The sequence below is a fragment of the Dermochelys coriacea genome, chromosome 7 (genome assembly GCF_009764565.3).
Source record: "Dermochelys coriacea isolate rDerCor1 chromosome 7, rDerCor1.pri.v4, whole genome shotgun sequence".
NCBI lineage: Eukaryota > Metazoa > Chordata > Testudines > Dermochelyidae > Dermochelys > Dermochelys coriacea.
In genome coordinates this window covers 82,623,031-82,646,367 of record NC_050074.1, presented here as the reverse complement: position 1 = coordinate 82,646,367, position 23,337 = coordinate 82,623,031, and the positions used below count along the sequence as shown (strand labels likewise).

Sequence of the window (23,337 nt, the reverse complement as noted above, 5' to 3'; positions counted from 1 at the left end):
GGTTAGAGCTCATTCACGGAACATGGATGTAACCTCAGCAACTAGCGTAATCTTCCATTTCAACAAGGCCACCTTTTTGGCAAAAATTCAGCCTACACCATCACCAAAAATGTTAAAGGTCCAAAATGCCAAAAGTTAATTTAGAACTATTAGAAACTTCATCCATTACAGGTTTCCAGCATGAAGATTTCCTTTTGACTGAGATTTTGGGGGGAGGTTCTCCTCATAACTAGAATTTTAATACATTTTAAGCATCCAAAAGGCCATAAAAAAGGAAATGTTAAGGATAATATATGTGCTAAATGAACCAGAGAGGTATACAGTCTTTGACAGATGCAGCTGTTGGCTTGGCACAACAGTAGAATTGACTTACTATAAATTAATGAGCTGATAAATATGCCTTTATATTGCATTATTATTTAACATTTATATTGTATTCTCTCCTCGGGCCCAACCAGGTCAACGCCCATTGTATCTAGGCATTTATACTGTATAAAAAAAAAAAAAAGAGTTAAGGTAGTTTCTAAATGTATTTAACTAAAAACAGAAACCTTAATTTCTTGCTTGCTGTGGAAGCTAAAAGACTGGAAACTAGCTCTTCTGTTATACTCAAGATCACTCATTACAACCTCAGCAGCAAGTTTCCTTTTCTTCAAATCAGGCTGCTTTGAACTAATACAGTACAAGAAGGCACTGCTTTGAGCCTCTCTCTTGGCAATTTTCAACCCTTAGTACGAATTAATAAGTCAACTGCAGAATACGCATTCATTTCTTGAGGATAACCTTTCAGGTTCTCAGGTTTCAGAGTAGCAGCCGTGTTAGTCTGTATTCGCAAAAAGAAAAGGAGTACTTGTGGCACCTTAAAGACTAACAAATTTATTAGAGCATAAGCTTTCGTGAGCTACAGCTCACTTCATCGGATGCATTTGGTGGAAAAAACAGAGTCTGTTTTTTCCACCAAATGCATCCGATGAAGTGAGCTGTAGCTCACGAAAGCTTATGCTCTAATAAATTTGTTAGTCTTTAAGGTGCCACAAGTACTCCTTTTCTTTCAGGTTCTATAATCTAAACAGACTGTTGAATACAGTTTTGTTTGTTTTCTTAAGGGACTCTTAAGTCAACATTAAAGCAAAGTAGGAACAAAGTACTCACTGCGGGTGTAGTTTGTATAAAGTTCCATCCACTCCAACAGTGATTTTCAAGTGCTCTAGATTTCTGTTTTCTCTCTTCTTCTCTACTATAGCAGCCAGTCCAGCTCCACATAGCTGGGCTGCTCTCTTTGAAACAGCACCACACACCTCCTTTACGATAATGCTGTCATCACAAGTGCTGTCCAATCCAAGCTGCTGCAGAATTCTTCTAACCTGAAGAAGGGCTAGCCGGTCACTGTGTTCATACAAACACAACAGCAACTTTTGGTTAGAAGATACTGTGTGTACTTTTGGATTTTTAATCTTACAAATGAAACTGAATTGTTAGAGATTAGCTCTGGAGAAAAGCCCAAACACCCTCAGTTGGGAGGAAGGATCTGATTGGAATCCAAATCCAAATCTTGCATCTTGAGCTCTTCTGTAATTGCTATGAAAACCACTTAAGAAGAATGAGGTAGTTTTTCAAAGGCACAAATAGCTGTTGGGCACCTCTCATTGAAAATCAGTAGGAATTAGGCACCTCACTGCCATTCCCGCCTTTGAAAATCTCCCACTAATGGGTCACAAATCAGCCACCCTATTTTTTTTTTTTTAGCATCTTTTCCTTTAGGGTCAAAAAGTGATTTTACTCTGAAGATCATGGACAAGCACCCACACACATTCATACACATGTACATTCAGAGTACAGTTCTTTTTTATAATCCATTATTAATACGCTTTTTGTAAAGGTAGTAACACTTGAGTGCCTCAGAAAAAACTGTGAATGAGATAAAGGCTGTGCATGATGGTAGGATTTTTAAGATGACATGGTTGAGTAAGAACAGGGATAATCACTCCTAACAATTACAGAATAATTATGTGACTCTTCCCCCCACTGCCCTCCTATTTTTAAACAGGCTTCTAGGAAGGGGAATACTGCACGTTTCTGTGAGGGAATCATAGGACTGGAAGGGACCTGGAGAGGTCATCTAGTTCAGTCCCTTGCACTCATGGCAGGACTAAGTATTATTTAGACCATCCCTGACAGGTGTTTATCTAACCTGCTCTTAAAAATCTCCAGTGATGAAGATTCTACAACCTCCCTAGGAAATTTATTCTAGTGCTTAACCACCCTGACAGGAAATTTTTCCTATTGTCCAACCTAAACCTCCCTTGCTGCAATTGAAGCCCAATGCTTCTTGTCCTGTCCTCAGAGGTTAAGAACAATGTACCTCCTCCTCCTTGTAACAACCTTTTATGTACTTGAAAACTGTTATGTCCCCTTTTAGTCTTCTCCTCTCCAGACTAAACAAACCCAATTTTTCAATCTTCCCTCGTAGGTCATGGTTTCTAGACCTTTAGTCGTATTTGTTGCTGTCCTCTGGACTTTCTCCAATTTGTCCATATCTTTCCTGAAACGTGGCACCCAGAACTGGACACAATACTGCAGCCTCGGAGGACAGTGAAAGAATTACTTCTCATGTCTTGCTTACAGCACTCCTGCTAATACATCCCAGAACTATTTTTGCTGCTTTTTTGGGGTGGAGAAGCAACAGTTTTACACTGTTGACTCATATTTAGCTTGTGGTCCACTATGACCCCCAGATCCCTTTCTGCAGTACTGCTTCCTATGAAGTCATTTCCCATTTTGTATGTGTGCAACTGATTGTTCCTTCCTAAATGGAATACTTTGCATTTGTCCTTATTGAATTTCATCCTACTTACTTCAGACCATTTCTCCAGATCATTTTGAATTTTAATCCTATCCTCCAAAGCACTTGCAACTCCTCCGAGCTTGGCATCATCCACAAACTTTGTAAGTGTACTCTCTATGCCATTATCTAAATCACTGATGAAGATATTGAACAGAACCAGACCCAGAACTGATCCCTCTGGGACCCCACTCAACATGTCTTTCTAGGTTGATTGTGAACCACTGATAACTACTCTCTGGGAATGGTTTTCCAACCAGTTGTTCACCCATCTTATAGTAGTTCCATCTAGGTTGCATGACCTTCTGTTAAAACAAACAAACTAGGAAAATATGAGACAGTATCAAAAACCTTACTAAAGTCAAGATATACCACATCTGTTGCTTCCCCTCCTCCCCATCCACAACACTTGTTACTCTGTCAAAAAAAAATTAGGTTGGTTTGGTATGATTTGTTTTTGACAAATCCCTGCTGACTATTACTTATCACCTTATCATCATCCAGGTGTTTATTTGCTCCATTATCTTTCCGGGTAGTGAAGTTAAGCTGACTGGTCCATAATTCCTTGTGTTGTCCTTATTTCCCTTTTTTATACATAGGCACTATATTTGCCCTTCACTATTGAATATTGCCCTGGAATATTGACTCGTGGTTATAGAAGGGATCGGGGCCAGGACTCTTGCAAAATGATGAGTCTCAATGTAAGCCTGGCTGGTCACTTAACCTCGCTGTGCCTCAGATAATCTATCTTTAAAATGGATATAATACTTACCCCACATGAGCCATATAGCTATGCCAGTGTAAGTTCCCAGTGTAGACCAGATCTCAGACAAATTCCATTTACTTCAATGGGAGCAGTGCCCAGGGAAAAACTTCAAGATTTGGGCCAGTATTTTGTCACTTCCTGACCTCAGTAGCTCCTATTTGCACAGAAGTAATTGGCAATGAAACAAGACAGAAACCACCTCACTCTAATGAATTACTTTACCTTTCAATATGAGACAGGAATTTTGTTTCAAATATGCCTCTTGTCCTGAGCGATTCCAAAATCTGACCTCTGAACAGAAGTCCGTGTTTGGTTAAGTCAATCAAAATTTGCCTCACTATTTCACCCAAATACATTCCACTGGTCATTTTTTCATACCTATTTTACAAAACATATAAATAAATAATTAGAAAATTAAAAGATGGCAAATTAATTCTGTTTAATACCATTGGTAGAACACACTATAACCAACCCTAAAAATATTAAAAACTCAGGTATTCCACTACCTAAACTCACTGCTGCTTGGCTGTAAAAAAACCAACACATTATCTGTTACAATTACTTCAAATGCAAACACTAGTTACAATATTTCATGTTCTAAAGAAGAAAGAAATTAGAAAGAAAACACAAAATATTAAATATAATGCATTGATTAAAGTTCCAGTTTTAGATTAACTAACATTTTACCCAGCTTCCCCCACCTTTAACTTTGGTGGCTGATATAAATTGGCACTTAGATCCAGATCAGTTCTGGCCTTGTAAAACCAAACTCAAACTTGTTTTTTTCAGGTTTTATTTTGAAGTTTGTTTTTAATACAAAACTTTTGCAATTAATCTTATTTGGAAAGTATTCACAGTTGAGTATTTTGTCCTAGCACAAGCCAAGTGGAACAGTAAAAGTGAAAGGACAACACAGACATGCTTATGTTTTGCATGTGTGTCTTAAAATGGGTTCTGTTTTGCAAATCACCTGTTTTGGCAATGTTGATGTGGGCACAGAGAAATAATTTTGTCTAGATACAAAGAACACAGGCAAATCTGCACGATCTATAGTTTGGCAAATGAATTACAATACCAAAATCTCCTTGTAAACTACTTGTTTAAAAAAAAAAAAAAAAGCAGTTCAGGTTCAGGGAAGTTGCAGTAACCTATTCATCATTTAAAAACAATAAAATCAGCTTTACCTCTGTTTCCCAGGATTTAATGAACCCTCATCCACTTCTTTATCATATTTTGTTCTGATACTATCAATGCACCCATTGTCACCAAATCCTCCCCATTCTGTGTTAATGCACATTTTCCCTTCAATCCCTTCCACAATTTCAATATTCTTCATCTCTTCCATGTAGCACACGTTGCTACCTGTTCCTGGGAGAAAGCAACAGGGCTTCAGTCACATCTAGTTCAAGAGTAGCTGAAATGCATAGAAGGAAATCATGGTGTCTACACTGTGAAATATTTAAATGTCACTTCTCCTGAACCAGATCCGTATTAGAAAGATATCCCAAGATCTTAATAAAAATCAGTGTCAACAAGTGGCCTTTCTGATAATATCTGCTACATAATTGAAATACAAACATTCAGAACTGAGGTAGGTTTTCCACAGAATATGCCATAGAAATTAAGAGCACTGGAGATTTCCTATTACTGCAATGCCCTCATGGGAATCTCACTGGAGAAAAGGAGATGGGGTCGGAAAGCACAGAGTCAGGTGACTGAATACTACCCAATTGATATTTGCATCACATTTTGCAGGCCAAACAACTCATGCTACTGTAAAAGTTATTTGGCTCAACCATACTTTGTTTTATCCCATGTTCATGCATCTACATATCATATTTGCTTATTTAGTGTTGCTACAAACTGGGCAGGCATCTTTATCTGCCTAACTACAATGAACCCCAAATCCTTTTGTTCAGAGGATACACCAGATTCACACCTCATCTCTGCATGTGAACAGATTCTCAAAAAGAACATAACATCTGAATCTAAAATAGTAGAGCGGGAGAGCATCATTTTCAGTGCTTAATATGTGCCCACGGCTTTCCAGGGCTGAGCCCTGGCATCTCTGGGTTTGCCACGTCAGTTATAAAAGTAAATCAATTGCTTGAGCCATGGCACCTCTTTCGTTACAAATTAAGCACTAATCATCTTCCTACAATATTAGCCACAGTCTCCAAGGATTCCCCCATTATATTCTGCTTCAAAACACTCTTCCCTGTCCTCACCACACAAGGCTTACAGGCTGGCCACTAAGGGTATGTCTACACTGCCCATGTTATAGCATAGCAGCAGCAAATGTGGGCAGTGTAGTCACGCTTTATCGCTGGGGGAGAGCTCTCCTGGCAATTAAAAACAAACAAAACAAAACAAAACAAAAAACACACCCAGAATAAGGGGTGGTAGCTTTATCACCAGGAGCACGGCTCCCGGCGATAAAGCACTGTCTATACTGGCATTTTTCAGCGCTAAAACTTTTGTCGCTCAGGGGTGTGTTTTTCACACCCCTGAATGACTAAAGTTTTAGTGCTGAAAGTGGCAGTGTAGACACAGCCTTAAACTGTAGCACTAGAGGAAGAGATGAAACTTCATCCAGAACACGTCACCGCCTTTCCCCCAGCTATATTCACAGCCCCAGGATAGTGTATTAGAAACAATAAAAATTACAAGCTGTCACTTTAAATCCTGGTCCAGCTTGCAGGCTAGAGGCTTTGTAGGAAAGTGTGTGCTCAATCTACACCTTGCAGAGTCAGTTTCCAGAAAGCTAGAGTAAGGTAGGGTGAGCTATGCTGCTCTGTTTTAGTGATCAGCCTATTTTGTTTTCCTTAGTTTGGGGGTTTTTTTGTGTTTCGAATTCTAAGAAATAAAGTAGTCTTATTTTAAAGCTTTCCAGCAGAAAACATTTAATGTTTGTATCCAATTTATCTGTTTGTATATTGTGAAACATAACATGCTGTCAATCCGGTGACTGAAAATTAGTTATTCCCATTCTCCTACATACTGGTGCAAATCATTACCACTGAGCTATCAAGCTGGCACAAATTCTCCAGACATTAATAGTTCTTATGAAGTGAACCATTTATTTTATAGGTCTCAGTGGTAAGATTTTTTTCTATCACAAATCAACTGATCATTGAAATATTTTGCTTTCATTTTAAACAAGCAATTTGATTAGTATTTTACCTGCAATAAGGCCAATTTCACAATATGGATCCTCATAGCCACATGTCATCATTGTCCCAACAGTGTCATTTACCACTGCTACAATATCCAAGTCAAACTCCTGCAATGGAAATCATATTTAGAAAGGGGTGCAGCTGTTTTAACAAACCAAATAGATAGGAACAGAATTTCTTACATTTCTGCGTTTTATGGCCTCTCTTAGCATATCAACAACATCCTCTCCTTCACAGTCTGTTGCCTTGAAACCTTTTGTCCACTCCACAAGCACTCCCTGTAACAAAACAGCAACAAAAATGACAAATGTAGTTGGATGTGAATCCTGTGCACTGAATGGGGCAGCGTCCTGTAGAAAAAATAGTATGTAAGCATGTAATTAATAACTGTATCATTTGCACAAGGGGACTGAATTAAGGTTGCACAGGTAATCTTCATTCTGGCATTTCTTAACATTTGAGTGCTTGATTTTGCAAACTTAGTAATGTTCTTTTAATGTAGTTTTTTATGTATAATATGTTTTTGGCCCATGTAAAACCAAACTTCCTCTGTGATTGAGACTCAACTGCTGTGTGGAAATGACTCCACTTGCAGAGGCGGATTTACCATGAAACAAACAGTGCGGTTGCACAGGACCCCCAATGACAGGGGGGCCCCCCAATATGCAGGACAAATCTCATCTGACAACCTGCCCCCGAGTCCTGGCCAGCAGTGCAGCAGGGCTGCTTGCATTCCATGGCTGATGGCCCCACGCCGCTCCAGGAAGTGGCCAGCTGCTTGCACATCTCTACGTGCCCCTGGCAGGGGGGAAGACAGCTCCGTGCACTACCCCTGCCCCAGGCAGTACACGGAGACCCGCTTCCCTCCTCCCCCCAAGAGGCACACAGACGTGCCAGCAGCAGTGCAGCAGGGCTAAGGCGGCTTCCTGCCCATGCTGCCTCCCTCCCTCCAGGGGCACGAAAAAATGAAAAATGGGGTGGGGGGAAGAATGTTCTTTTTCTTGGCTGGGTCCCGAGGTGGGGGGCCCCAAAAATGAAGCTGCGCACAGGGCCCCACTAACTCTAAATCCACCACTGTCCATTTGGTTTGCTGTTGACAGCTTTACTCCATGGTTTATTAAGATTCTGAACCACAAACAGTGGTTCAATTTGTCAAGTTATGTTCCTAAATACTAGACATTAACCAAGATGTAGCTTGTTACCAGAACAACGGAGACACAGTTAGACTGGAAGAAGATAGCCTCACATATGCCATTATTATTTGACCACTAGTGGTTCCTCAAGATTCCCCCAGTGTGTGTTGTGGTTTCCCCAATAACAGGATCATCATCATGAGGGTCCAGAAGTTTCACCATCACCTAACAGATATGGTGCTCTTCATGCTGGTCTAAATACCCTGTCTACTATCCCTCATCTTATCAGACACAAGAGCCAGTGGAGCAATCAACCAAGTAGCAGCAAAAGCTGAAATATTCTTTCTACTTCTTTGAGATGCATTCCCTTCCCACCTACTTCCTTGCAGTTAATCACCTGTTTCATCATTTGTGAGTAAACTATGAGAAGAATTATATTTATTGTAAATAATTAAGCAGTCAACTTAATGAGTTTTAAGAAATTTCCATTGCAAAATTTCAGCTCATTTGATGAGTAATACTGCAGATTCTTATCTAGGTTACCATGTGATTTGTTTTAACTCAAAGATAATCTGATCCCACTGATGAAGTTTTGAAGTTATGCTAAAAATAGCTAGCTTTCCATTGTGCAGCCAGTATTATACAGACTGCTCAATATGAATCAATGACAGTTTTTGAATGATGTTGAAATCATAGCTGTTAATTACACCAAGTTTTTAAAAAGCAAGATGAATTTAAGATAGAAAATTCTTGTCATAGGAAGAGACAAAACAAACTGGCCCAGAGTGTGCAAGCCCTGACTCAGATTTATAGCTCATAAATAATCTGTCATTTTGGCTGCATTCATTTTCATCACTAACTAATTTGCTTCATATTTGAAAGGCAGAGCGATAAATAGTACTCAATTATAACCAAGTCCTTAGGCTGAAGTTCCGATGTGTGTGGTTGGGATTTTTGTTGTTGCCTTTTTTTTTTTTTTTGGGTACAACAGGTTTAAAATAAACCAAGCATTGAATCTCCTTTCAAATTTTTGCAGAGTCTAAGTGTCAAATCAGAGCACAAACGGGGAGGAAGTATCATGAAAAGCTGCTTGATCATCAATCAAAATTCAACCCTTTGCTGTGAATGACAAAGTTCAACACTGCCCACTGGTGCATCACAAAAAGGAATAAATAAAGTGTGAAAGTAGACATAGAAAAAAGGATATTTGCACTCAGTTGCACACTTCTGAAAACACTATAAATCTGTAGCTGAAAAAGTATAATTAGGAGACTAATCTCCATGGGTATTATTGATCCGAAGGACAGCAAGAGATTTCTGACCCATTAAAAACATACAAGATCATTTAGTAGTCATCATGGCTTGTTCTTCTTGCTCTGTAAGTAGCCAACTGGCTGAATAAATTGATATTCAGTATGAGTAAGGGTGGCAAAATCTGACAGTGTATATACTTAGAATACTTGTGTGTGTTTATGGAGTTTTCTTCATCTCTATTTTATATGAGGCAATTAATAAGTCTAAGGATCTGCCCTGAATCTTATTTAAAACCTTGTAAAGCCTTGCTTGTAAAAAATATACATTTTTAAATGCTGGATTTAAAAGAAGGATTTCTGCGTTAAATGTCTGAACAGAGACTAGTTTAAAAAAATCTATCAAAATGATCCAGCAATTTTCTAATAGGAATTAGACCTACTGTAGCTGTTCGACATGGTTTTGTGTTGCAGTCCTTACCTTATCAATGCTAGCTTGCCTGCAGGGGAAAGAGAATGTGAAGCCCAAAGGGAGACGTGCACCTTTAATCCCCATGTACTCCAAAAAATCTGCTATGCACTGGACAATGTGATCAAAGAGCTGGAAGAACAGAAGCAGTGTGTAAAAACCAGCACACAGTTAATGGACGATAACATGGCAAAAATAATAACCGGTTTGGACATTACCTCTTCCCCGGTTCCTTGCATAATTTCCAAAGGAATGGCAAAGATTTTATTGTACATTCTCACAGATTTTCTTCTCCCACTTCTAATTTTCACAAGCAGAACTCTGAAATTTGTTCCCCCAAGATCAAGTGCCAGGAATTTTCCTTTTTCTGTATCGGAAAAACAAATTTTTTTTCAGTGCTTCTCAACAGTTAGGCATAGTACATCTGTCTACTCTGAACATGCAAGCTAAGGGAGCCATGACAGCACACCATAAATACTGGGTAAGAGCTGACTGGGAACTCAAATTCCCATCCTGCAGAAAATTCCCAAGTTTAAAAGGAGTTCCGAAAGGGAATGGGAAATAAAATATCAAAATTTCTGTAGAATGGGAATTCCGAAAATTTGTTTAGGAAAAAAAAAAACTTCTTTTGTTTCAACCTTTTAAAAACGTTTCCAAGGCTTCCTGAGCTTCCGGGAGCCCCAGCAGCCTTTCCGGTTCAAGGAGTCTGGGAGCCAGAATTCTACAGGCTACCAAGAGCTAGGAGAGCCTGGAAACCTGCCTGCAAGGCAGCCTGCCACAGAACCAGGGACTTTGTCAAGGCTGTCAAGTAGCCGGGAGCTTGGAAGCCCTGGGAGACTGAACTGCCAAGGAGTCAGGAGCATTTCACGAGACATTTCAACTCTGACAAACTGGCAATTTCCAACAGAAAAATGTTCCAGAGGAAAATGTCCAACCACCTCTACTGTAACAGGTTTCAGAGTAGCAGCCGTGTTAGTCTGTATTCACAAAAAAGAAAAGGACTACTTGTGGCACCTTAGAGACTAACAAATTTATTTGAGCATACGCTTTCAATGAAGTGAGCTGTAGCTCACGAAAGCTTATGCTCAAATAAATTTGTTAGTCTCTAAGGTGCCACAAGTACTCCTTTTCATCTCTACTATGTAACCTTAGATTTTTGGGTGCCTGGCAAAGACCCTTACCTGTTCCATCCGGTGTTCCACAAACATAAGTTGGTAACATTTTCACTGTGGCAGTCGCATGTGTTTCTTTCTTCAGTCCATATTCCAATTCTTCCCTCATTTTATTTTTCACTTCTATAAGATTCTCCTCAGAAAGTTCAAATGATGCTAGAATCTCATCAATTTGTTTGCGCTGAGATACCAGTCTGCATGCAACTGCAGTTACCATGGCAGCTCCCTTCCCACTGCCACTTTCAGAGAGAAGAAATCTGACATCGCAGTTTGGGACCAGCCTTCTCACAACCTTATGCAGGCGTTTAGGATATCTAGAAGAAAAATCATTGCCTTAGACCCTTGCAAAATATTGTGAGTATAATATACATCTAGAATAAACACACAAAACTTCATAAGTACAAAAGCAGAATTAGCTAAATGCAACTTCAGAAATTAGAAGAGGGAATGGGTGTGCAACTCTTGTTTTCTGGTTGTTGGCACCTTCACTTGTTACTGCAGGTGAGAAGGAATTATTGGCAACATCCCCCATGATCCAATCCATACAAATAGGCTATAACAAAATTACACCTTCAAGTCTTGCTACGTTGGCAAGTTCAAGTGGGAAGAAGATTCTGGGGAGAAGGGAGGCCTCTATATGACACACTGGGGAGGATGTAGAGATAGCCCTGAACCAGACCAGTTACAACTTGCTACCTTCTCCATTTTGTGGAAGTGTAGGTGGAGATTCAGAGCCAAGCTTTGAATTTACGCCCTTCTTTCCATAATGTGCTGACTCTGAACACACTAGAATTTGGGTACGCTTGATTTAGATTAGATTCTGGATCCAAACTTCTCAATTCAGGTACCCAATCTCTAATTAAGAGGGAATGGTGCTACAGCTAAGAAACCAAAGGTTCAAAATAAAGAAATGAATTAGGATAGAAAATTAGTTTGAAAATTCCATGTGATATATCATAAGAAAATGTATTTTGTTGATTGTTTGGTAGAGGAGCTGTTTTTATTTGTTTGTTTTACGACAAATTCGTTCATCCTTATAGATTTCATGTTCAAGTATTGTCTCAGAAAAGTGAATGTACACAAGACATGTGGTTAATGCCTGTCTGCTCCCCTGATCTAATGTTCATAACCTTTGCTAAATAACCCAGACAAAATAATATAGCAGCTAGGCAGCTTACTTACTGAGGGTGTGTTTTATACAGAGTTCCATCCATTCCAACAGTAGTTCTCAGTCGTACTAGTTTTTTATTTTGTCTAAGACGGGTCAGTATTGCTGCTAAGGCAGCAGCACAGAGATTTGCGGAGCGGAATGAAACGATGGTGCACACATGCTGAACAGCAATGCAATCTTCTTCAGAAGGAGTCAGGCCCAGTTCCATCAGTATCTCTTTAGTGTTTTGGAGACCTTCTTTACGTCTAACACCAAACAAAGAAACATACATAAACCTATATTTAGAACAATTGTGTCCGGATGTGATTATCAGAAAACAACACAGACTTAGGTCACAAGAGATGAGGCAATTTCCTGAAAGCACTGGTTCTATGGGCTTCATATATTACTAGTGATCCACAGATGTTTTGCTTTCAATCTTCAGTGAGCTGGCCGATTACAGGTTGATAGCTTCTCCTGTTCATTTTTCATTTTTTTAAGCTTTCTTGCCATGAATCAGGTTGTCCAACCAAATAAAATTAGAAAGTCTCAGAAGGCCTGATACAGCTCTAATGAAAGTCAATGAAAAGATTCCCATTAAGTTTAATCAGAGTTGGCTTGACTCTTAAACAAACAGGGGAGGGCAAGTTATGTTTAACAAATATTAAACAGGCTGCTCCTTTTCTGTATCACTTTCACCCTTGTCTGCTTTCTCAGGTTTTAGATTACTATTAGAAGAAGAACTGGAGCATTACATGCTAATATTCAAGACAAAATGCTCTGTTTTAAAGATAAATGTGCATTTGTTGCTTTTCCCTTAAAGAACGTCATAAAGTCATGGTCTATTTTGTGATTGGAATGGCTGATGTTTAAAACCAAAACACCGAAAACAGAGTTTTCAAACACTACAGACAGTCATCAATGACATGGGCTGTCTGCAGATCCATAATGCTCTTTATCCAGCCTTATAAACGCAAACATAACAACAAATATGAATATGTAAAGCCTTCCACTCTTCTGAAACAATGAAAACAGCTCAGTGGATCTACATATATGGTCAGGTCTCTCCATTTGTTATATACGATAAATATAATACATTTAAATAGTTCAGTGTGTGTTTTCTTCTGTATTACTTTATTACTGATTAAAAGACCAGTTTGGTCTGCTAGATTCTCCCACTGATTCTAGCACTGAATTGATTTGAGCAGAAATTCGATCATCAATCCAGGATCAATCTCAACAATCAATTTCAAATATTTACAAATTATAATGGCATGGAAGACAACTAGTTGTGCTTATGGAAAGGCTAAAAAGTGACTACTGAGGAGTGTTTTTAAAGCTCTTACTTTTCCATAGCAGCTACATGTTTTGTCTCAATCTTGCCCTTAGTACGGATAGCTGTTGATATCTTGCCATTGAAGAGCAGGCCTTTCTTTGCCATTTTTAGAAGAACGAGTCTTACAAGTTCTCCTAAATACAATCCACTAATCATCTTCTCAAACCTGTTAGTGAATAGAAGCGATGGTTACACTCAAGAAAGATATCTAAGCGTCATCATGGATAGGTCTCTGAAAATATCTGCTCAGTGTGTAGTGGCAGTCAAAAAAGCTAACAGAACATTAGGAACCATTAGGAAAGGGATAGATAAAAGAGAATATAATAATGCCACTATATAAATTCACGGTACACTTACACCTTGAATACTGTGTGCTTTTCTGGTCGCCCCATCTCAAAAAGATACATTAGAATTGTAAATAATACAGAGAAGAGAAACAAAAATGATTTGGGGTATGGAAAAGCTTCCATATGAGGAGAGATTTAAAAGCCTGCGACCACTCATCTTAGAAAATAGAAGAAGGGGGAGAATATGAAAATACTTAGTCCTGCCATGAGTGCAGGGACTGAAATAGATGACCTCTCAAGGTCCCTTCCAGTCCAACGATTCCATGATAGAGGTCTATGAAATCATGAATGGTGTGGACAAAGTGAATAGGTAAGTGCTATTTTCTCCTTCACATAAAGCAAGAACTAAGGGACACCTGATGACATTAATAGGCAGCAGGTTTAAAAACAAACATAAGGAAGTACTTCTTTACATAACACACAGTCAACCTGGGGAATTCATTGAGAAAACTATAACTGGATTCAAATCTGAATTAGATACGTTAGTGAAAAATAAAGTCCATCAACAGTTATTACCCAAGATGGTCAGGGATGGAACCCCATGCTCAAATCTCCACTTGCCAGAAGCTCATACTGGACAACAGGGGATGGATCACTCAGTAATTGCCCTGTTCTGTTCTTTCCCTCTGACGCATCTGGCACTGGCCATTTCAGAAGACAGGATACTGGGCTAGATGGACCATTGGTCTGACCCAGTATGGCCGTTCTTATGTTCTTATAGACAAAAACACCAAGGTACCTAAGTGAATCTAATTCTTTCTACAGATCACGAGAATTGCTATACGTTTAAAAGGTAAAATGTAATTAAGCCTAAATAAAAGTAGATACCAGCAACTCTCTGTATTTTAAACTGGTTATTAACAGTCATTGAAACCATATTAAACATGATGCATTCAACTCCAAAGGCTCTAACAAGTAATACTGCAGGAATTTCACTTTGATTAAACGATACATTTCTGGAATTAAAAGAATAATGTGAGGGGAAAACATCAGATTACCAGCCTTTCAAATGGTAGCAGTTAAACTTGGGTGTGTATTTTCTTTCAGTGACACAAGGACAAAGCAGGTATCCCTGTGTTACTGCTTCTTAAGCAATGTATTAATATATTTGCCTGCAACCCAGCCATTAGGAGGAGCTTGGATGAAATACACTTTTAACACAGGTTTCATCTATGTGCATTGGGGTCTCCTCTTTTGAGCACCTATAGGGTGACATGCAGAGAACACTTTAGAAGGTAGTGTGTAACAGAGAAGCAGTTTTCAATGACTTGACCTTGCATGGGAACTCTTGGCATTCATAGTGAATGAGTGGACTAATAGAGGTTACACTAATATTCCTAATTCTGTCACTGCTGAGGAGCTATCCCCACCTCTATCCTGTGGTTCCTCATTAACATGCAAGTAATCTAAGAAGAACACATGCCAGGTTCTCTCATGAAGAAAAATTATAACAAATCAGCCTCACTTCCTCATTTTACTCCATCACAAAATGACAACAGAATTACTGACTAGTAATAAGGTAACATTACTGGTTCCTTTGTGTGGATAGGTGGTGAAATCCTGACTCCATTGAAGCCATGTCCATGGCAAAACTCCCATTGACTTCAGTGGGGCCAGAATTTCACCCAGAGTCTCCAACAGGTCCCTTCCATCTGAAATAAAAGGAAACAGAGTTGCAAAAAATGATCCACAATGCATGAGGTCTGTGGCTTCCAAGTCACACTGTGCAGCTTGGGGTGCCCCGGCCGGTGATGGCTCACACCAGCAGTGCAGCACAGCCATGTAAGAGATCCCACCATCAACCAGTAGATTACAGAAAGGAAGGGGATCTTAACTGAACTGGTCCCGGGAATGTTTTGGGAATGGATGAATGGAGGCTTGAGCCAGCTTCCATCATGGCTGAACTACTTCACCTAACCCTGCTTCCATTCCCAACGGCTCTATAGCTCAATGTATGCTCGGTAAACAGACTCAAAATGTGGAGACTGTCACAGAAAACCTCATGTTAGTCGGTGAGGGAGGAACAATACTTACAGTTGTTTTCCAGGATTGATAGATCCCAAGTCAATCTCCCTGTCAAACTCAGTCCTGAGATCATCCAGTGACCCATCGTCTCCAAAGGCTCCCCACTCAGTGTTAATGCACATCCTCCCCTCATCACCTTCCACCAGATCAATGTTACTCATTTCTTCCATGTAGCAGGCATTTGTGCCAGTTCCTGAGTGCATCAGACAAACAAATGAAGAATTAATTGAAAATACATATTAGAATTAGATTCAATATTTTCTTTACCCGAAAATGTACTTTCATTAAGTTGCATGTTATGCTATACAAAACCTTCTGGGTCTGAAACCTGTTAAATAACCATTGAATATCAAGGAAATAGTGAATGAATGAAATGAACTGAATATAAGGGCTGAATCATTCAAAATATTTGTGCTATTTCATATTCAGCTCTATATGATACTTTAAAAAAATAAAAATGGGAAAATGTGAAGCAAACATGTTATGAAAAGATATATGATTTTTGTTGGGAAAGGTGAGAAGAGGTTTTCCATCTCTGAACAAAAAGATATGGATCTTCTATATCATTAGCAGAAACATTTATTATGTAGATCAGAATCTCCTGAAAGAATTGAATAGAAACACAATTATAGCCTCCTTTATTATTTGATGATATATCTGCATATGAACAGGATGGAAATTCCTATACCATTATGGACTCTCACTTTCTGACAATATAAACAATATCATTTTTAAGCATGATTGTTGCAGTCATCAAAAGGCTTGAAAATACTAACTGTAATGGAACATTTTCCAAACAGCTGGCAAAAGGAGCTGTTCACTGTGGGTCTAACCCCCAAGAGTTCTCCAGTGTCTCAGGACTTGCCAATGTCTTCTTGTCTTTATTTTTTCTTACCAGAACTAAATATATACATGCAGAGATAAAATTTTAGGATATATTGAATTATCCCAAGGTTAGGCAGAAGAAGTCACAAGAAGACAGACAGGCATCTGTGTAAGAATAAGAGTAAGTAGAAGCATTCAGGAAGTGATCATTTGTAAAAGGTCCCAGGTAAAATAAAACAAGCCAAGTAACTTCTTTTTAAAATATAAATTTGCATACAAGATGATACCACTCATTTTATTGATTTGGGACTAAATTTTTTCAAGCCAGCTTTAACTAAGCCTTTTTTTTTGTAATTGCAATTTTTTGGATGTGCAGGTAGTATTATTTAAATGTTTACATTCTACTTTGTATCCAAAACTGAGAGACTAGTGCTTGAAAATCCAATCTTTTATGTTTTTTATTTTCAAATAGTTTATTTTTGAATTGTGCAGTTGAAAATGCCTCCCTGCCCCAGATTTGCTAAAATCATAAGCCTGTTTTTTCAACCCTGCTTTAAGAAAATAAAATTACCTATTATGACGCCAACTTCACAGCGCTGATCATCATATCCACAGGTCATCATTGTTCCCACAGTATCATTTACCAGTGCTAAAACATCTACATCAATATCCTAAGAGAATAAAGACCTCTAGTGAATAGAAAAACATTTACACCCATCCTTATAGTTAAGTAACCGTGTTTAGACACAAAATTGACTAACTTCTAGAAGGCCCAATTTAACAATGTGACTAAGATTAATTTACTTCAATGAGATTTAAGCATATGCTTATTAAGGATGGATTTAAGAACCTGAATAAGTGTTTTGCTGAATCAGGGCCAGAATGTCCGGTTGTTCTCCCATTTCCACCAATCCTTAGTCAAGAAATTAAAGAAAAACAAAAGCTCCAGTTTTGATGCAATGGCACCAAAGATCACCATGCAAATCACTAAGAGCCAGATTCAGGTATCCTTACTCATGTGAAGTAGCACCTTATTTCTTGCATAGCCCCACTGAAGCTAAAGGGAATCTGGGGGAGTAAAGAGCTACTCAACCTAAGTACATGCACCAGACTCAGGCCCTAAGTAACAAACATTCATGTCAGAACTGCACAGGTCCTTGCTGATGTCAATGACACTAATATACAGACAGAACAAACAAAAAGCAGAGCTGGTTTTTTTTTTTTTTTTTGGCCAGGTTAGAAACAGTGAAATATAGTATACGCTAAAAGGAGGTCAGCACAAAATTTTTTTCATATTTTGTAAATGTTACAAGAAGTAGAGAAGGTGTAAAGGAAACTAGCTTTTTAAAGTGCCACTGAATACGTATAGGAGAATGCTACAAATTAGCATTATGTTTCATTACTAATTTTAAAATGTAATCAATCATCCCATAGTTAGTACTTTTTATTACAAGTACAGCAAAGTCAAGCACAAATAAACTATCCTTTAAGACTGTAAAAATATGTAAGCTATCCTTCATTATCAAATATAGGCTATTTATTTCTCTATGAAGAAATTATTTTATTCTATTTATTATTAAGACTTCTTCACTATAAAACTTGCCTCACGCTTCCTGAGGGCATGGCGCAGAGAGCTGACCACATCTGTCTCCTGCACTCCTCGTACCTTAAAGTACTTTGTCCAGGAAAGCAGCACACCCTTTAAAAATATTCAATCTATGTTACAAATTTAAAAATAAAGTTTAGCATTAACAAATACAGAGTCAGTAGAGAACAAATTATATTCTATCATTGACTTTTGGAGAATTTCACTGCCACTACTGCATGTAAGAATTTCAGCAGAAGTAGCAGAATCACCCATTGGCAATCCACTGGAATGCGGAGTAAAGGTCTTTTCATACAAGCAGCCTTGTCAACTGTAGCCATCACCAAAAATACTACAGAAGTGGTCAAAATAAGACCCTGATCCTGTTAACAATTATGCACGTGCTTCGCTTTAAGTGTGGGTAGTCCTATAGACTTCAATGGCCTACTCACATACTTAAAGTGAAATATGTGCATAGCCTTTGCAGTGTCAGGGCCTAATACACTAACTTATTATTGTAAGAGAGGTGGCAAAAACAGGCAGTCATTGCAGCTTCTGCTCCCACCCTCCATATGCTATCCGATTACTTCAACCATGTGCCCCTGGTATTTCAAATCTACTATAAATATACCAAATAAGAGGATTAAAATATAAGCCTGCTTTATAGCACAGAAATACAATGTCTTTTGAAATCCATGTAGTATTTTCTATCAGCTGAGTAGATTGTTATTTAAAATTGACACACAAAAGAAGAGTTTTAGTTTACTGCTCCAGTTGCATTGAAATATAATAACTAATCCTTGAGATCTACTTCAGCACATAATTGTGATTCCCACCTCTTCCTCTTGTAGGTTTATAACACTATGCAGAGTGTGAAGGGTGATATGAAACTTGGTTCAACTATGAATATTTTTTTTCCTCAGAAAGCCACGCAAAGGTTACTATTTCCTACATTACTATATGTTAACAATCCTTTCAAAAATTCTCTCTGAGTTCTACTACTACTACTACTATGATGTAGCTACCAATAATGTTTTCTTAATCTTACCTCTTCCAATTTAGTCTGCATGCAAGGAAAAGAAAATGTAAACCCAAGAGGGAATCTCTTATGTTTTATGTTTTTGGACTCCATGAAATCTGCCAGACAGTCAGCGACATAATCGAATAGCTGTATAGAAGAGAAAGAACAGGACAGATCAATAGCATCAATTATATTCAACACAGAAAGCAACTCCACGGAGAAAAATGCACCACATACTTCTGTTCCATTCCCGTGTGTGATCTCCTGTGGGGTTGGGTAGAACTGACTCTCCATTTGAACATTCTGCTTCCCATCTTCAGACACTTTCACCTTTAAGACTCGAAACTTGGAGCCACCAAGATCTAGAGCAAGAAATTCCCCCTTTTCTGCAATAAAAACAATAAAGGTTACTTACTACTGCAGCAGTATACGGCAGTGCAAAGTCTGACCTGAAGGCATATTTAAGGTAAATGCTTGGGATAATGAATGTACATTATTAATCATTTGGAGCAGAATTGTTGCCAGTAGTTAAAAGAATCAGAGTGGTGAATTCTTTAGCTCTTCACTAGATTCTGCAATGAAAATAAGGACTCTTGCAGAGTGTGTTGTGAATAGTTGTAGGCCATATTGGCAATGCCATGCTACTGAAAAAAATCAATAGAACGACACACGTGCTTCAACTTGGACATATGGTCAAGTGTCTTTCTGAACTAGGGACCTAGTGTCAAGTGTAGGGGTGGGATGATGTTCTCTCCTTGAATTTGATGCAAGCTGATATATTCCACAAAGGGGATGGAGGAGAAATTGCTTGTGTAATAGTTTGACATTCAGCATTTAACTGTATTATATATTTACTGTCCCCTTGCTTTTGTTCATTCTCCTTTCCCTTCCTTAACTCCATTGTTCTGAATAGCAGCAGAAAGACACGATCAGATAGGTAGAGGGCCAGTGCAGTCCCTCCCCTAACTACATAGGCCATATTGGGTATGTCTACTCTGCAGCTGAGATCAAACCTCCAGTCCAGGCAAACAGACTCCTGCTAGGGGGCTCAAGCTAGAGCACTAAAAATAACAGTCCGGACATTGCAGCGAAGGCTGCAGCTCAGACTTTCAAGCTCATCCGACCCCCTTGGCTTCAGAGCCTGAGCTGCTGTTTTTAGTGCACTAGCTCAAGTCTCACCAGAATGAGTCTATCTACCAAGGTTGGAGGCTTGCTCCCAGCTGCAGTGTAGACATACCCATTGTAGGGGGAAGAGTCATCTTCCCCAAACAGCACTGCCTGCAGCGCTGTATCCCACCGACAGATTTTCTCCCAGAATTTTCCTCTCTCCAGAACCTTCACATATGAAATTTCAACAAAAAATGAATTTTTAGAAATATTAAAAAAAATTATTTTATACTTTAAAATGTACTTTGTTTATTGTAAAGTAAGTTGTTTTGGAGGAGCTTGGAAGTTAAACTTGCCGTTATCATGAAACCATCATACAGCTAGAGCTGGTTAAAATTCACACAGTAGACATTTAATTTAAATTAAAAACCCCTATTTGTCCCCCCTTCGCTCACTCTCACACCCTTACCCACAGGAGTTTGTGTAGCCGTATGTGACCTAAACTCCATGCCAGACTGAGATTGTTTTGGCTTTGACCTTGAAAAGCAAGCCAGAAATATACCTCAGTAATTCTATGGGCCGATAGCATGAAGGAAAGGAGATTAACTGGATTAGTCAGTAAACTATGACCCTAGTCAGAAAATTAAGAGCTGAATGACAAAAATGAAAGGCGTGCTATTAAATGAGAACTATTTCAAAGAGTGAAGCTCAAGGTGCAGATATTCTGAAAGTTAATTATAATAGCACACTTGAAAATGTAAACAAATTCCAAGTACTCAGAATCTGCCAGAAGTTTTGTCTGCAGAGAAAGCTGCTCTTTTCCAGCAATCAATGGAGAATTTGGGGAGAGTGCAAAAACGGCATTACAAAAGACATAATTTAATGGTAAGGTATGTCACAAGGTGACATATCAACAAGTCCTTGACACCAGAGAGAGAGAGAGACTTGTCTCAAGGCCAACCCTAGGCAGTTTCTCCTGGCAGATAAGTGACATTTTGAAACAGTAATGAACCAATTGTTGAAATCAGATATCCCCTGAAGCCACTTTGGAATTTCAGGAAGGGCTGAGTGTCATTTTATAGCTGTGAAAGGCCAAGGGATAACAGTACTTACTCCATGATTTACTTTTCTGTTATGACAGGTTTCAGAGTAGCAGCCATGTTAGTCTGTATTCGCAAAAAAGAAAAGGAGTACTTGTGGCACCTTAGAGACTAACAAATTTATTTGAGCATAAGCTTTCGTGAGCTACAGCTCACTTCATCGGATGGCATCCGATGAAGTGAGCTGTAGCTCACGAAAGCTTATGCTCAAATAAATTTGTTAGTCTCTAAGGTGCCACAAGTACTCCTTTTCTTTTTACTTTTCTGTTGTGGAGGTTAGGATACACAGCAAGCTCTACTTTCCAGCAGGGTGACTTTGAAGGGTTATGTACATACACTAGTGTACAAGACCCCTCAAATGTCCCTCATTTCAAGGGGCAGCACTGATCTTAATCCCACAGTTATCTATGTTCCCTACAAATTTGCTCTCTCTACTTTTATGGTTGAAAATTATCACCAGAAACAAAGAGCCGTGGAACTGAGGCGACAAGAAGAAGGGTTTTTCACATGAAAAGAATACAGTCCCACATCATTTTAAATTTCTTGCATGAATAATTTGTGTCCCCCATTTTGGGTCTGTAACTGGGTGGCTTGCTCTCAGGTTGGAGATCCTAGGGCTAAGCCAATCCTGATTAAGGATGAGCCCTATATGAAATGGCTCAGGTGATTCCATTATAAAGAGCAGCCGGAAGCTGTATGGGGGGGGCATGCTCAGAGAGAACAGACTCTGCTAAGAGCGAGCAGGTTCCAGCAGAGTCCTGGCATTCCAGACTAAGAGGTTGTCTACACAGCAATTAAACACCTGTGGCTGGCCCAGGTCAGCTGCCTTAGGCTCTCGGGGCAGCCACTCAGGCACAGACTGGCACCAGAGCTCTGGGACCCCTCCCCAGCACAAGGTCCCAGAGCTCCAGCTCGAGCCTGAACATCTACCCCACAATTAAACAACCCCATGAGCCCAAGTCAGCTGACCTGGGCCAGCCGCAGGTTAGACATACCCTAAGACTCCAACTAGGAAGGGCTAGAAGTCACCTACTAATGCAGGAGAGACCCTGAGCACGCAAGGAAGAGTGAGAAAGCTTTCCAGCCAGGAGACCTGGGAGTAGGAAGAGAAATGTCTGTTTGTGGGATTTGAATTTGGGATTTTGAGTTATTTTCTGTGAATAAACCCAGACCCCACAGAGGGGTATTTTGACCTCAGAAAAAGTGTGTGGAGTCCGTGTCAGGAGCCCTTGAGGGAGACATTATTAGCAGACACCACAGAGGCACCCCTGGCCACGAGGGGCTATGTCACACCTGGAGTGCTGCATTTGGGCCTTGCCGGGTTGAGAAGTATGCTTGTTCAGGGGAGAGACTTCACCTTTCGTTAAGCCCATTACAGTACTTGCTGGAAAATAAAGAGCTTTAATATGCATGCTGGATAAAACAAATAGCAGCCAACCATGACACAAACCGGCAGGAGTCTCATCAGGATGTTTGAGAGGGAGACACTTAACTGATTGGGTTGGGCTTTAGCCACCCAAATTCTATTAGCATTAATAGGTAGCAGGCAGCTGAAACTGTGCAGGAAACTGAAAATCAGCTCTCAGAAATGTAGGTAGAGTTTGAAATTTTCCATAATAAACTCTGATTTGAAGATGCAGCCCTTTAACTATTGTGTGTGGCGGGGGGGGGGGGGGGGTGAGGGAGGGTACTCAGAAGCTAAGGATTTGGTGGATCACCATGAAGTTGAGTGAATCCAAACCTATGCCTGCCTTCCAGAAGGAGGTTCTCCTGCTCCACCAGGCAGCAGCTAGCCCTCTCCTGCCACGTGAGCATCACAAAGCCAATGTCTGCTACAGAGAACCTGCTATGGCTGGCTTCTGCAAACTAACAGAGCTGCTTTGGTGGGTTCAGTCTCCTTTGTCTGGTCAGTTCAATCATCATTGTGCATGTCTCATTAGGGACTGAAACACAGATTACTTCTTCAGTCAATTTGTTTGCTAGTGCGTGGTTGATTTATTACTATTGCTGGAAATAAGGATTAATTCCATCAA

At 39.4% G+C, this 23,337-nt stretch overlaps 1 protein-coding gene across 2 annotated transcripts in view; it reads right to left on the bottom strand.

Annotated features, from left to right (window-relative positions):
• Positions 1-23,337, bottom strand: part of HKDC1 (hexokinase domain containing 1) — a 39,256-nt gene that overhangs the window by 5,240 nt on the left and 10,679 nt on the right. For both annotated transcript variants that reach the window (XM_038408509.2, XM_043519342.1), the window contains exons 3-17: positions 19,335-19,483; positions 19,125-19,244; positions 18,095-18,190; positions 17,063-17,162; positions 15,676-15,859; positions 13,305-13,460; positions 11,991-12,224; positions 10,818-11,122; positions 9,855-10,003; positions 9,649-9,768; positions 6,967-7,062; positions 6,792-6,891; positions 4,793-4,976; positions 3,831-3,986; positions 1,153-1,386 (exon numbers count right to left, since the gene is read on the bottom strand). In XM_038408509.2, the coding sequence (XP_038264437.1) occupies positions 1,153-1,386; positions 3,831-3,986; positions 4,793-4,976; positions 6,792-6,891; positions 6,967-7,062; positions 9,649-9,768; positions 9,855-10,003; positions 10,818-11,122; positions 11,991-12,224; positions 13,305-13,460; positions 15,676-15,859; positions 17,063-17,162; positions 18,095-18,190; positions 19,125-19,244; positions 19,335-19,483 (2,383 nt within the window). The remainder of the gene's footprint in view (positions 1-1,152; positions 1,387-3,830; positions 3,987-4,792; positions 4,977-6,791; positions 6,892-6,966; positions 7,063-9,648; positions 9,769-9,854; positions 10,004-10,817; positions 11,123-11,990; positions 12,225-13,304; positions 13,461-15,675; positions 15,860-17,062; positions 17,163-18,094; positions 18,191-19,124; positions 19,245-19,334; positions 19,484-23,337) is intronic.